The sequence below is a fragment of the Agelaius phoeniceus genome, chromosome 12 (assembly GCF_051311805.1).
Source record: "Agelaius phoeniceus isolate bAgePho1 chromosome 12, bAgePho1.hap1, whole genome shotgun sequence".
NCBI classification, from domain to species: Eukaryota; Metazoa; Chordata; class Aves; order Passeriformes; family Icteridae; genus Agelaius; species Agelaius phoeniceus.
In genome coordinates, this window is record NC_135276.1 from 13327136 (window position 1) to 13342752 (window position 15617).

General features: G+C 40.9%; 1 protein-coding gene across 1 annotated transcript in view; it reads left to right on the plus strand.

Annotated features, from left to right (window-relative positions):
• The window catches only part of SMPD3 (sphingomyelin phosphodiesterase 3), a 104323-nt gene that overhangs the window by 66853 nt on the left and 21853 nt on the right, over positions 1–15617 (plus strand). The window contains exons 2-3 of the mRNA XM_054640675.2: positions 1643–3266; positions 15075–15150. Of these exons, the coding sequence (XP_054496650.2) occupies positions 1935–3266; positions 15075–15150 (1408 nt within the window). The 5' untranslated portion in view covers positions 1643–1934. The remainder of the gene's footprint in view (positions 1–1642; positions 3267–15074; positions 15151–15617) is intronic.

Consider the following 15617-nt stretch of genomic DNA (forward strand, 5'->3'; position numbering starts at 1 on the left):
GGGTTTTTAATTAGGACCTTGACATGTCTATGTCTTCTGTCTGCAATATGTAAAAATTTAAAGGACATCCAGCTCTTCCCTTCATACCCTCTTCCCTTTTTTCCAGCTATTATATTTTAAAGCTTGCTGTGGTACCAGGGTTTTTGTGCTTCTGTGTAATGAGTTGTGGGAATTCTATTAGAATTCATGGAATAAAATGCATGGAATACAAGTATGTACTCAAACCATTATTGCCTCCTCACTCCAGCAGGCTGGTAGTGAGAAATGCAGCTGGCACCTGGTCAAAAATCCTCCTGATTTTGAAAGATACTCTCCCTTTTTAAGGCAAAGGAAGTGTAGGAGTCACCAATGTGGCCTTGAACCATCATACAGCCTTTAGTGTTTACAGAGAATCACGTTCTTGCTAAAAGTTGTTAAAACAGACCTCAGTCCAAACCAATCTGCTTCATGACATGGGCTGTGCAATCTTATCCCATGGAAAGATTTGTGATTGCATTAATTTTTCTTCCATTTTTACAAATACACAGTAGTATGTTGGATCTGCAGTAAGCATGAATTCCTTTTACACAGTATGTCTCCACAATCTGGATAATGGCTTTTGTGAAGCTGTTTTAGTTGGGTGTTTCATGGTTTGCTGGACAGCTTTATCTTGTAGATTTATCTTGTAGATTATCGATACTGCTGTCCATAATAGAACTGGCAAGAGTTGTATTGAATTGATTCTGGTTTTTTTGTTTTTTTTTTTTTTACTTCAGCACATCACCAAGCAGGCATTGACTGCTCTATCTACAAAACTGTCCCTTGGTTTCATGTTCCCCAGGGAGTTGTAACATCCTGTCATCATATGCTCAAGGAAACACCTATTGAAGACCTAATTAGGCAATTTTTTTATGGATCCATTGTGCTTTTGCATTTTCTTCTGGTCTTTTATTTTAAAACAGTAAGAGTCAAATTGACCTTATATTCTGCAACACTGCTACACCTTTCACCAGGAAGGCTGTCAGCCTGAAAGTTGGAATATAGGGCTTGCAGTCTGTCCTCACTTCACAGATCCCAAACACAACGTTCTGTTTACCCTTGGCACTGCTGTAAACAGGAATCTTTCTGGTCTGCTGAGTGATTATGTAAATAGGGCTTTTATAAAGCATTTTAAGCACCCAGAAGAACAGAATAACTTCTTTAGAGATTTTTCTTTTCTAATGGTAATTACATAATTGGATAGGTTTTAGGTTAATTTTTTTCCTATCTGATGCGTGGATGCCAGAGTGACTTTTGAGCATTTTTACTGAAGGAGCCTAAAAATCATCCAGAAAAACAAATCTGCCAGGCTCCCCCCTATTATCAACATCCCAAAATGCCTTTGGCACTGAGTAAATGCCAAGCATTTGTTATTTGGCACTTGACTTGTCCCTTATTTCTTTGAACTCAAACATGTTGCATAAGATTGGTGAAGTTATGCTGAGCTAATAATTGAAACAAAACAAAAAACTCCCAATTTCTCCCTTGATCCAACCTTTCCAATTTCCATCTAAATACAATAAATATAATAAGTCTTTAATTGTTTTGAGAAAAACTCAATCTGCTTTAACTTCCAATAAGTGCTACTTAAACTTTCAATATGTTTTGTCTTTTGTTTCTGCAGGTTTCTGTTTTGCCTCTGGAGAGTTTCATTATGGCAGCCCCCAGTGAACAATGACATCCTTTGACAAATACAGATGCCAAAAAGCCAGACAAAAACAGTGGCCTTGTTTCATTTTTACTCCAACACAGTGAAATGGTGCTCTTAAAGTTTTGTTATTGACTCTCACTGGAAAAAAACCCAACAATCTCCTGACCAGACCTTTTTTCCCCATCCCTCTCCCAGTGTTCTTATGGATGCTTGACACAGTGACATCATGTAGTAGGCCCTGAAGTGTTGTCATAACTGAGTTGCAATGGTTTTATACACTTCTCCATTTCCCAACAGCTTTCTGTCAGTCCTGCATTCTTTTTCCTGGGGCCTGATTTTCCCATGTTACTGGCTAGCAGACAGGCTCGTGGGCTCTTTTGTTCCGACCACCTATGAAAAACGTCAAAGAGCAGATGACCCATGCTATTTTCATGCACTCTGCATCATTATCACCACTCCCATCTACCTGGCACTCTTGGTGGCCTCTCTTCCTTTTGCTTTGATTGGCTTCTTGCTCTGGTCCCCTCTGCAGTCAGCCAGAAGGCCCTATATCTACTCCAGGCTGAAAGACAAGAACCACGCCAATGGAGCCACACTGCTCACTGAATGGAAGGCAGCAGGGACTGGGAAAAGCTTCTGCTTTGGCAGTGCCAATGTTTGCCTGCTGCCCGATTCTCTGGCAAGATTTAATAACGTCTTCAATACACAGGCCAGGGCTAAGGAGATCGGCCGGAGGATCCGAAATGGGGCGAGCAGGCCACAGATTAAAATATACATAGATTCTCCTACCAACACATCCATCAGTGCAGCGAGTTTCAGCAGCCTGGTCTCCCCCCAGGCCGGAGACAACCGCACTGTTAATGCTGGCATCAAAAGGACAACATCAATGGAGTACAAAGGAGACAACTGTGGCTCAAACAACGGCGAGGAGAACAGAGAAGATAAAGGTGGAAGTGGAGAGCCACACGAGGGGGAAGAAAACACTTGCATTGTCCGTATCAATGGAGAGGAGAATGGCCACATGTCAGACACAGAAGCAGACACCGTCAACAGCCAGGCTCATGCCAGTGGCCCAGCAGAGCCCTCACTGGAAGGTGATGCAGAGGTGTCAAAAACACCAAACCACAAACAGAAGGAAGGAGATTCTGGGAGTTTAGACAGCTGCTCTGCCTCACGAGAGTCCCTAGTCAAAGTCCGTGTTGGAGATGGTACAGTGGACCAAAGCACTGTCAACAACAAGCTCCTCTACAAAGCTTCAATCATGAAGAAGACTTCAGTGCGGAAAAAGAAACACACAGATGAGACCTTTGATCATGAGATCTCTGCTTTCTTCCCTGCCAACCTGGACTTTCTGTGCTTGCAGGAAGTGTTTGACAAAAGAGCTGCGGAGAAATTGAAAGAGCAGCTCCATCACTATTTTGAATACATCGTCTATGATGTTGGGGTCTACAGCTGCCACAGCTGCTGTAGCTTTAAGTTTGTGAACAGTGGTCTACTTTTTGCCAGCCGCTATCCTGTTATGGATGCTGCCTATCACTGTTACCCCAATGGAAGAGGAATGGACTCCTTGGCTTCCAAGGGAGCCTTGTTTCTCAAGGTAAGAGCCTTTCTGAAGCTGTAAGTATTGACTCTGTATATGTGGCAAGTTATACAGTTACATTATTTTAGCATTTCTTTAGACTGCAACAGAGGCAATATTCAGATTTAGATTTCCTGATATAATGTAATGGATTATAGATATAATCTTTATAGGATTTGTAGCCTATAAATGATGGATGTGTCTGAAACAATGAGGGACTTTTGGAGGTAGAACTCAAGTATAATTTCAAGACTCAAAATTTGAAGTGATTTTCATGATATTTGAATTTCTTTCTTTATGGAAATCTCTGTAAGAAAATGCACAAATTCTAAGCCTCATAACATGAGTACAGTACAATGAGCATCACTGTTGGAAACCAGCTTGTGCTCGTTGTGTGTTTGTCTGGCAATCAAAAGACAATGAAATGTCTAAATGTCAGTATAATAAAACTGAAAGAATTACAGTGAAAGGTATGGCTACTCTGCGCTCTTGTTTGCAAAAGAATTAGTAAGGAGAGATATGAAGAGGAATAAACAAAACAAACATGCCTGGGACACCGGGGAGCGCAGAGCTTTTTTGTGTTATTAACACAGTTTACATAAATTAACTGATGGTAGAGAGGACAGGAAGCCTGGGGTTGTAAGTCTGTAAATCATGAAAAGCAGAAAGTCTGCATTTGCTTTTCCAAGACCGAGTGGCTGTTCATGCTTAGCTCTTGGGATTATCTGTGCTCTTTCTAAACTGGAAAGTGGGCTTTTCTAATTTGTCAATTATCAAGAACCAAAAATTTTTGCCAAAGATCCAAGTCTGTAGACGCAAACCTAGAAAGATCTGAAAATGTCCAAAATACTGAATTTCAGATTTTATTATTTAATCACAGTTTAGAATGGTTTCACTAACTAAATCCTGAATTTATTTTCTAACATGGGCAAAGTACATCAGATGCTCAAATTATATGTACTTTCTAATCACAAGTCCTGAACAAAAGCCATTAACAACCATTAAGAATATGGATTGTAAACAGGGATCAGTGGGAGGCTTTGTACTCCATTTGTAGTTGTTAACCAAAGCAAAAACTTTTGGTACCATGACTTGTGTAAGAAAACCCCCAAATATTAGAATTTTGGTTGTGATAATACTTCAATATTTCAGGTACATTGACATAAACAAAAGCCAATCCCTATCTGAATACAGGTTTCCAAATCTGGGTCTAAACTCTCTATGTTGCACTCTTATGTGTTTATAAACAAAAACCATTTATTTTTTCATCACAAATTGCTGCGGGCAAAAAATAAACATAGATCTTGGGCAGTATAAATATTTCTGGGGTCACAAAGACTACCCTTGAACATATGCAAATATTGGGGATTAAGAGATTAAAACCAATCTGTTTGTAACTGCCCATTGCTGAGTCATTGATTTGCCACCCTGCTAGGCAGGCTGCAATGTCTCCATTTCTCTTGCAGAAAATTAAGCCTCTTTTCAAGATTCCACTGGGAAGATGAACTTAATTATGGAACCAAGTTGTTAAATAATGTTACGGTTGAGCAGGGAATAGAGGCCAATTATTACAGAGTTCCAAAGATGACTCCATTCGTTTGAACATAACAGAGTTCTGCCCAGACATAAGACTGCTTTTCCTCCTGTCTGTGTCATTCTGATATACTTTTTTTCATACCTAAAATATTTTTCATTCTAAGTGTATCTTAACATGAATTTACTTTCTCTCTTAATCGTACATTAAATGACCAATTGCGCATATTTCATTTCTTTGATGCCAGCATCAACATAGAGTAGGAATAATGACTTAATTTTGTCTTTGAAATAAAGTAGGTTTAGAGGCTGTCTTTCTTGATGTGGTGCTTAGTCAGCAACTGGGTGGGTGTGGACTCCAGAGACAAAAACTACATGCAGTAAGTGAAAGCCTGGCTGGGTTTTGAAGTCAGCAGGAACCAGTGCAGTAAGTTCAGAAGCCTGGAGCTGTTCCACAGAAGCTGGTAGAGGGTACCAGAGCTCTGGGTGCAGGTGCTGTTCTGGCCAGCACTCTGCCATCCCTGCTCATCTCCCTGCTTCCAGGTGGGACTTTTTCTGGCCCTTACAGAATTCTGAATGTCCCTAATACCAGCCAGTCCTACACAGAGTTTCTCTGGTTTTAAAGAAAGTAAGAGAGCCTTGCAGAACAGGGGTGTCCTAACTGCTTCCCCCTCCACAGGGGCATGGAGCAGAGCCTCTGTCCTGTGCAAACCCTGGGCTTTTAAGTTCCTGACTCCTGTGGAATGCAGTGTTCCCATTTCTAAAGTAGAAAAGGCATCAATTGAGTTTTGTTTTGGAAAGATACTTGCAAAGACTGTTCTCCTTGCACAGCTTCCATCTCTGAGTAAAAGAGCAGTTGCTCTCTGTGTTGGTTAAAAGCCAAGAGTTGTGCAAAGCAATTGAGGGGAGAAGGCTCATATGTTTTGAAAATATGGATAAAGCCAGTTAATGCTTCCACTCATGGGAAAGATGAAGCCTTTATTCCAATTATTCTGAACCTTAAGAAACACCCAACATCTAAATTCAGAAGACCGTTCAGAGAAAGAATCTGATTGTTTTTTAGTAAGTAGGATTGTCTCCTTACTACAAATAGAACTGTTAGGGAGATAAAGGTCTCAGAACTAAATATTTAAAGAAAGTTGAAGCAATTTGAAAATGACAAAACTGCTTTGGGGGAGTCTGATACAAAACAGATCCCTACTGGCCTGGCACAAGTGTTTTGCACATTTTTTTATTTTAGAATGGGTTCTGTTTCCCATGAATAAGAAATTATTTTCCATTGCCCTTGTCTTCCCTGCCCTGTCTTCACTATCTAGATTGTAAAGTTCAGGTAGAGATTTGGAAGGATTTGAGAGATTTGCTTAGTCATACAAAATTATTTCACCTGAGAGACTTACAGAGCTCAAGGATTATTATTAGTAGCTCTAATAACAATCAGCTCTTACCCACTGCTTTTCATTCCTATGTCTCAGAGTGCATAATGAAGAAAGGTCAATATGTGCTTAATAGAAGGAGAAACTAAAGTACAGGAAGGTAAAGTGATTTGATTGTGGCTTAGCACCTAGGGTGTCACAACCAAGAAGCCAAGTTGGAAGTAAATTACAGAGGCTTTTAGCACAGTTTCATGCTACCCAACAGCTATCTGTGTAAAGGAAGTCTGCCTCTGCTCTCCTCCTAAGGATGTCTGCCACAAAAGGTGCTGCTGCTGGCATTTTCCTGACAGAGACCAGACTGGTTTTTCCATCTTTAGAGGCTGCTGCTTTCCAGGGCAGGATGAAGACACGAGGATGGCTTAGTTGTGAGGAGCCATTGTGTGAAGTCCATTTTCTGCAAAGAGGACTAATTTGCATTTGGCACTTGGAGCTCTTCAAGCTCTACCAGTGCTTTTGTGTTCTGATCTGAGGGTCTCATTGGCATGTAAGAAAAACACAAAAAACTAGCATATATGAAGGGGGGAAATGTCACAGCTAAATGACAGTTTCATGTCTGAAGTGTTAAACCATTGTTCCTAGTTGCCATAAAGACTCAGAGGAGAAGTTAGCAAATACATAAATCAGCCAATCCATTTTCATACTTTGACAGTCTGGGCCCTTGGGAGACTCTGCTGAGACTCTCTGTTCCAGCCTGGCATTTCACATTCATTTAAAATGCTGAAGAGAAGAGCCCTGGAGTCACTTTGTAGTTTTATAACTTCCATTGTCTCTGCTGCTGCTCAGCTGCAGACAGAGGTGGGCAGGGGGCCTGGCACAGCCCCTGTGCTGGTGACTGGCACTGAAAAGCTGGCTTGGACAGTTCTGTCTGGAGCATGGTGCAGATTTCAGCAGCCTCAGCTCCTCTGCAGCTGCAGCTTTGGCTCACACATAATGTTAATGCACTGTAGTTTTGATGGATTTAAAGGGAGTTATAAAATGCACATCCTTTTCAGAAACTGGATGTTGATTTTACAAATCAGCATTGTCAAATCAAGTTTAAAAGGTGTCAATGAGTGCTGAGCAGAAATTGTGCATTGCATCACCTGTCTGTAATTTACTAGATGGTTTCAAAATGTCAACATCCCTCTTTAGACAGAGGATTTAGTGTGCAGCCTTGGTTACCCTGTGCCAGGGATGCTGTGTGAGTTTTGGACAGTAGTGCAACAAAACTGGAAAGCATCCTTAACTTGACCTGGTGAGTTTGTCCATATTTTTCCAGTGTAGCAATCTAATAAAAACTCACTTTTGGTGGCAAATTTCACCTCTCTTATCCATCAATTGTAATATTTGTAACAATCATGTAAATCTCAGCTAGATTGTAGATGCACAGTCAGAGTAGGGAGGTGAGTGAAAGAGGCATCATTCCCAAAATGGCTGTTGACTGAGAGAGAGGGTTTGGAGGCTTCTTGCTGCCAATGGGACTGGGAGATACAGATGGTGTGTAGAAGGCTGTGCTTCCTACTGTTCCTAGGAGGAAACTATTCTGGGGTTTGGCATCTGCCAAAAGAGTCAATTTTAGCAAAAAAAAAAAAGAATTCTAAGTTAAAACAGAGTATGTGAGCATAATGCAAAACTGCTTTCTGATGTGGGAAGTTTGAACAGTTAATAGTATTCTTCAAAATCAAAAGGAAAAAGAACATCTTGTGGATTTTGCTAGATTTCTGGAAGAAGTTGTGTTTAATTAATATTAATTCCTGAGGTTATTAACAGATTTACTTTTCAAATTCTCTGAAAATGAAGGCTGTTCTCAGGGAGTACAGTAATTGTGCAGAGAACATGTCATTATTCATTGCTTAAAGGAAACCTAGCAACCTTTGCTCTGTGTGCAAAGCTCAACTTGTTTTCCAAAGAGCTGATATGGTGGTAACAGATGGTGGAAGGAGCAGCAGCTCTGATTGCAAAACTGTTTTGAAGCACAGTTTTACTGTTTTCTCCTCTCAAGGAGCCTGCTTTGTGTGAGAAAATGAGGGTTCCCTGAATTTACCCCTGTGATTCTCCTCTTTGATATTTCTGATGCAGATGCATTTCACTCGGGTAATTTAAGCTGCCTTTGCATGTGAGCTGTGCCTGGAGTGCAGGGGCAGCTGCTGCAGTTCCACACTGGGTTGAGGGGAAGATTTTGGACCTCAGGATTGCACAGGAAAGGGGAATGGCTCCTTTCTGCCCCCAGTAAAGAACACCTAGAGCTTCCAGTGGTTAGATTTCCTTGTCCTTGATCAGTTGGCCAGCACCTACAGTTATCCCAAGATGTATAAAAGAAATGTCTGGTGCTGCTCATGAATTTGTTTAGATGACTCTAAAGCTGTGCCATTTAAGGCAGGAGGGTAACCTAAACATTTTCCACATGCTGAGTTTCTGCTGTAAAATGTTAATGCAGGAATTGGATGGAGTCCAATAAACGGAGACTTTCTTAAAAAAAGAACAAAAAAAAGACTCTACCAGGCACTGTACCATGTTCCTTCACTTTGATATAATTAATGTTATTAATCATGGTCCTTTTCCCCTTCATTAATGGGGATAAATAAAAACTGTTGTGCAGAATGAAATAAAGATTTGAGAAAATGTGAGTTGTGGGCTTTCTTCTCTTCAGAAGAGGAAGAGCCCTTCATTAGTGGCACCAATTTACAGCCACTTTCCCTCATATATATGTTTAATGAAGCTTTGCCAAATAACAAATTCTCTGAGTTCATGGAACACTAATTGTTGCACATGGCAGGTGGGAAAAAATAGGATTCTGAAATAATCAAGTGAAAATGTAGCTAGAAAGAATTGCAGAGGACTGCATAATTTTGAGCCGACTTCTATAACATTTTAAACTTCTTTAATATACTTAAAAAATGCTGTTTATTATAATAAAATAGGGATTTAAATAATGTGTCTTCTTTAGAAGCTGCTACATATTTCTGAAGGCAAAAGGCAGAGCTGTTGAAGGATGGAAAATAAGATAGATCTTTTTGCACCATGTCTCAGCTAACCAAAAATACACCTTTCTTGGGAGTTATGACTAATCTAAGTCATCTCTGTGGGACAAGAATGTTTGAAGTGGGAATGGGAGTAGCTGCAAGTTTTCTTTGGCATCTTCTCTTAGCAGTAACAGGAATGAGGACTGGGACAGTTTGGCTGTCCCAGTTAGGTTCTTAATGCTGCCTCTCCTGCTTGTATTGGAAATTTGCTAAAATGGGAAAAAAGTCCAGGAGAGGTTGATACAATTTGGAAGATTACAGAAATATTGTACTGGAAAGAAAACAAATTGTGTTTTCCATTTCTTTCTTTTCCCTTCCTCACTGCTAACTCATTACAATTGCATTGGGTTGCATAATGACATCCCCAGTGCAGGGGAACAGGAGGCACAGAGCACATCCCAGGGCACCAGCCCTGCAGTGGGTGTGGAAATGCCACTCCTTGTGCATTGCACCTGCCTTATCCACAGCAACCCTCTTGGGTCTCGGGCTCTTTTTAAGGGAGCTTCCCTGGAACTTAAACAATACTGGCTACATATGGTAAGATGAATATTTCTGTGGGAGTAAATCACTGTCACATCAACTGTAAATTCTGTTTCTGTGCCCTGCACTTACTCTCTCTTTGAGGTGTTTTATTTCCAACACAAAGAGTTACTCAAGGCCCCTGCTCAGATGATGTTCTTTACAAATGCCATGTTCATACTTCTGTTTTAGGGAGAGAGGTTTTGTTTTTCCTCCCCAGAGCATGCAGAGTTTCTTTCAGCCTGGTTAGTTTTTCTTCATAGCATGAGCATCATTAGTGTGGTTCCTGCCATGACTGTGAATTCATTTCCTGGAGAGTTCTGTACTTTGGTGACTTCTCCTCCTCAGAAGAGCAATGCAGGGAGCAGCACTATGGTTACATTTACTTCAGTGGCAAAACTGACACCTCCATGGTCACCTGAGTGGATGGAATGGAAGCTTTTGCTCCTTTACAGCCCAAGATGAGATTAAACTGTACTGGTTGAGGCTGGAGCTAGACTGTGGAGATCCCAATTCACCTGAAGAAGTCCCAGTGTTACAGGCAGGTTATTTACCTTTCCCAGCTCTGGCTTTGTTGGCCACATGGAGATTCTGGGGTAACAGACTTTGTGAAGAGCTTTTGCCATGAGTATGCCAAAATTTTAGCTCTCATCCAGTTTGCATACCAGGATTTGCTTCCCCTGAAGGGAGAGGCAATCATGTATGCTTGGACTTTTATGTTAATAGTTCCTTTGTTTTGGAGGGTAAACGTTTAAGAAACTATTTTATTTTGCATATTTTTGAATGGCTCCCTCCTGGCAATGTGAAGCTTCTAGAAAATGTCACTAAAGATTAAGTTCTCCTCATAACAAATGTTTTGGGTTTGTGTATATATTATTGGTCAGTATTTGAGACTCTAGATTGGTTCTTTAATCAAGTGAGATTTCTCATGCACAATTCAAATTTTTAATCATTAAAGAGCATTTCCTTCAGAGCACCTGATGATTTGCTGACACAGCCATGTCCTGTCTGAAGCTGTTTTTCAAGGTGGTAGAGAAATGCCCCAGTACTGAAGTAGCATTCTCATGGGTTTTGTTTAAGTATCTGTTGATGCTTTTCTTGACATCTATCATCCAGATGTGATAGAATTGTTTTGCACTGCTGGAACAGATGTGTGTAAATATAAACTCTTAAGAGACAAGGTATTTGTCAAGTTTGCAGCTCTGTATACTTACTGTGCCAGAATATGGGAAACATGAGATGTGCAAGATTTTCCAGTTAGCCCAGGAAATTCCCATGATAGCAAGCACTGTGATTAAATTTCAAGTTATTTTCCCTTGCTGTAGCTCTAAAATTTCAGTTCTTGCTACTCATTAGTTTTTTCCTGTGAACAAGAATCTTTCTGCCACAACCTTGCTGCCTTGATTTCTTCCATGAGCCATTTATTACCTCACACCAGTCTCAGTGGAGGACAGACCATTCCTCAGTCATGCAGGACAAGTTTTTGCAAAACAATTCTAGGAATATTCCCAGTCTTGCACAGCAGTCCCAGTGTGATGTCTCCAACAGATTGTACTAATGTGCTGTGGCACTGAGATGAAATCTTTTAATAAAATCTACTTGATGTCAAGTACTTTGGTGTGCTTGACACAGTCAGTACTTGGAAAACAAAAATTCAGAGAGGTCACTTTTGCACTTTCTTATTTTGTTTGCAGGTAGGAGGACAAATGTAAATATGCAGCAGCAGAAAATGGCATTTTGGGTTCCAAACACACCCTAGCAGGATTTCCCCCTTAAGGGAAAAAGTCTCTTTCCCATCTGTAATGAGATTTTTATGGCCCCCTCCCAAGAGCAAACAAAATTTAAGGGTCAGAGTGGTGTAACAGGGATCTGAATCCACTCTTAGCTTCTCAATGTTTGACTAATTTGATTATTGCAAATCTAGTGAAAATTGGAATAAATTTTGCGTATTTCAGCATAATTGTGAAAAAGGCTAATTTTTAATGTGAAAATTATATAACTGGACACTTTATTAAACCACAAATAGGTTCAGTCAGTTTTAATTTTACCTCTAGAGTTTAACAGGTTATCACATACCTTTTCCCTCCTGTGATCATTTAAAAATAAATATTTGAAAACATTGGGACCTTATATTTAGATATTTTCTTCCTCTACATTTCCATACACAAAGAGGAATGGTTCATGGCACAATCAAGACTGTATGGTGATTTTTAGAAAGCAGTGCCTGAAGTAGCTCCCTGCAGAAGGATGGTTCAATAAATGTGTTATTGACACACAGCTACCAATGCAGAGCAGCTGAGGTGAGCTGAAGTCAGGCTTACGGTGGCAGAGCCACTCTGGCTTATTTGTTTACACCTATTTCCTTTGTAAATGTGACTGCAGATGTTTCTTCTGTGTTAAGCAGCTAAAATTACATGTGTGAAGTGCTGACTTGGTGTGGTGGAAGCAGAGCCCTCCTGCCAAGGTCCACGTTGGAGGCTCAGCCTTGTCCTCCTGCCACGTCTGCAGCATCCAGCACAGCCTGGAAAATGCAACATCTGAAATAGCTCCTTGGCCACACAAAAAAATGCTTTCATGTAGAATTACAGGGCTTGTAGTATTTCAGAGGTCAAGTAGGTTTCCTGTCTGCACAACCCACAGTCCTTGTCCATCTGTGAAATACAAAATTAGACTGAATAAACAGAGTTTTCTTACTATTTTACTTCAGACTGTATTTAATACAGTAATGCCTCTACTGTAGCTGGGAACTGACTAGGAGGATGCAAAGGTATTTGTTTACTCTCCTAGTAGTTGTCACAAATATTTGCCTCCATTATGATTATACAGCAAATATACTCAGTTTAGTGGTTGCCATCAGTACTGCCTCTTAAAAGAAACTACAAGCCCCTAAAAGTCAAAAAAGCTGGAGGAAATGTGAAATCTGGGAGACAAGCTGCTTTGCACTTCCATGCTGGCATTTTCCAAGGAAATTCCAATTATGCTAATGTCTTCAGCTCTTGCTTTGGAGCTTTATTTTTTAATCAGAGAGTGTTTATGGAAGCCCCTCTCCTTTCCTCTCCCCCTGGGATTGTGAGTTCCAGCAGAGCCCTGGGGCACCATCCCTGTGGGCATTTGCTGTGCTCAGCCCCTCCACAGAGCACACACAGGCTTCATCCTGGGCCATTTCTCACAATCCTTTGAGAGCAAAAGATCCCAAGTCCATCTCAGCACAGATGAGCACACAGGCTCACTGAACAATACACATTTATTCCTGATTAATGGAAATCAGTATGATCCTATGCACAAGCTGGGTGAGGAGTACAGGGCCTTGTCAGGCACTCCATTAAGGCTGCACAGGAAATTCTAAAGCCAATTTGAGCTGACTCTTTTTCTCAATTGGGCTATAATTTATGTCTGGATGTGCAGCTTTTACAATTAAATCTTTTCTGCTTTTTGAGTAGAAACACTGGAATGATTCCATCTGCTTTGGTCAATAAGGGGATTATAAGGAGCACATTCCTGCTCTAAGGCAGAACACTTTATGTGCAGTGTTCTCCTTCCAGAGTGGGGACACTGGGAGGGGTGGGACATCCACACCTGTCCTCTGCTGCAGGAAACACTGCACATTTGCAAACAAGTGGAGTTTATAGTTTATAGTTTAGGGGCTTTTAATAGCATTGAAGAGAAACCCTGAGTTTGAATCACTAAGTTTGGAAGAGATGGTTCATTCACATGCCTATCCTAGACAGCAGAGGAAATAAACTGTTTTCCACATTTCTACTGGAATGGTTTATGTTGCATTAAAAAGTTGGAGAGAAAGCTCCTCATGGTTCAGCAGTGCCCCTGAGACGTGCAGGCAGGAGGGAGAGGTGTGAGCAGCCCCTGCAGCACTCCCTGCCAGCCCTCCAGCACTGCTGCCACCCTCTGAGCCTGCTCAGGAGCATCTCCAGCTCTGGGGCTGGAAGCTCCAGGGATTGCCTGTGCTTGCTTGGCTCCCTCTGCCTCCCTGGAGCAGGTTAGCTGAGTGGGAACAGCTCTAAGAACACCATCAATATCCATTTGTAAAACTGTCTGAAAAGGGACTGGAACAGACTGAGGACAGAATAATGCCAGTTGTTTATTACCTACTCCCCTGGCTGGCACAAACCCTCAAAGTTAACAAGGCATTGTTAAGTACAAATGACTTCTAAATTCACTTACTGCAAAGCTGCCTTTTCAGTTATAAAATATATCAGCTGGTTCTTGAATAGCTGGAAAACAAGAAAACCAACCAAGCTGAGAAAATGTTGGCCATATGAAATGGAGCTCTGCTTGTTATTTAGAGGTGTCAGATAAAATTTGAGCCTAGCCTCATGAAGTAGAGTCATCTGTGGTGGTGTTTTCTGAGCCCTGGGTACAACTTTCCTCTGTGGGCATTTTCTTTAATTCATGCAGTGTTGCCACATAAACTGTCAACAAGAAAACCACAGACTCAAACTAGTTTCTTGCCACAATACAAAACTTATCCATTTTTCATTTGGAATTTTGATTTGCAGCCAAGTCCTGAACTGCCAAAATTACCAATAGAGTTGAAAACCTAAACCAGAGCTTGATTAAAAAAAAAATCAGAAATTTATTCTAAACCAGAAATTTATTATAATTTGCTTGTGTGTCTACCTGCAAGTACATTTTTAAAGGATTGTAGCTTAAGATATAGATGAGGAATTATATTACATTCCAGCTTCCCTGGAAGCTCTTCCTCTTCTGTGTGTAAGAACATGATTCCAGGCAGTGTTTTTTGTCTGCTTGACAGGCATGGGGGCTGCTGCTGTGAGCTGAAGGATGCAAACACTGCTGAGGCACACCAAGGCCCCCAACACCTTTGCAGAAGAATGTAAAAAATCCATTAAAATCCAAAACTTACTGTGGAATGGAGAAAACATGATCAAACCCAATATCTATTTAATATTTCATCCCTTTTCCTGGCATTTTCCCTTTTTCATTCTAGTCATACACAGGCAGCAAGAGCCAGGCTGCTGGTAATACTGGGTTTTGAGGCACTGGAGTGGTGGGCCTGAATTGTACATGGGAATGAGACCTGGGCCAGGGAGCCTGTGGGACTGCAAAAACAGGAGAAAGGAACATTTTTTATGTGTGCAGATCAAAATCAAAACCCTGAACATGGTGATGAGCAAAGGGTCAGAGTGCTGGCCACAAGCCCCAGTAAGATCAGGAAGCCTCAGTGTGTGTCTCTGGGAGCTTTTGCTGGTTTCAAAATGGAGTTGGCTGGAAAGAATGGTAAAAAAGGCTGCACAGATGGGCTTGGAGGTAGAGTTCTATGAGCTCTTCCACTAATCACCTTTTTGTTTCTTCCCTTCCAGGTGCAAGTGGGAAGTACACCTCAGGACCAAAGAATTGTGGGATACATTTCCTGCACTCACTTGCAAGCTATTGCAGGTACTGTCCTATGATTCTTCTTTGTTTGTCACTATTCCAGGCCTGGGGTGGTAATTTTGTGCACAAGAGCAATAGTGCAAAGAAGGGTAGACAAGCATCCCCAGCCCTTCACATCTTCAGTCTTAGAGTAATTATTATGGGGCACAGACAAAAACTATCCCTTGGGAGCTTCTCCTTGCTCTCTCTTAACCAAATACTGGTATTTTAGAAATATATTACTATCATTGTTACTCAACAGCATTTAACAACCCATACTGTATCAGCATATAAACAAAAATTTATTTGTACTTAACTGGGGGATAATCAGAAGTTAAATGGGACAGTAATTCTAGCTGCTGATTTCTGGTGGAAAAAGCCACAATTCTCTGGCTTTTGACCTGCAAACTTCATCCATAAATGACCAGCAAGTTAATACACTCACTGCAAAATTCTCTTGGTTGTATGTTTTAAAGCAGTTCTGAACTTAG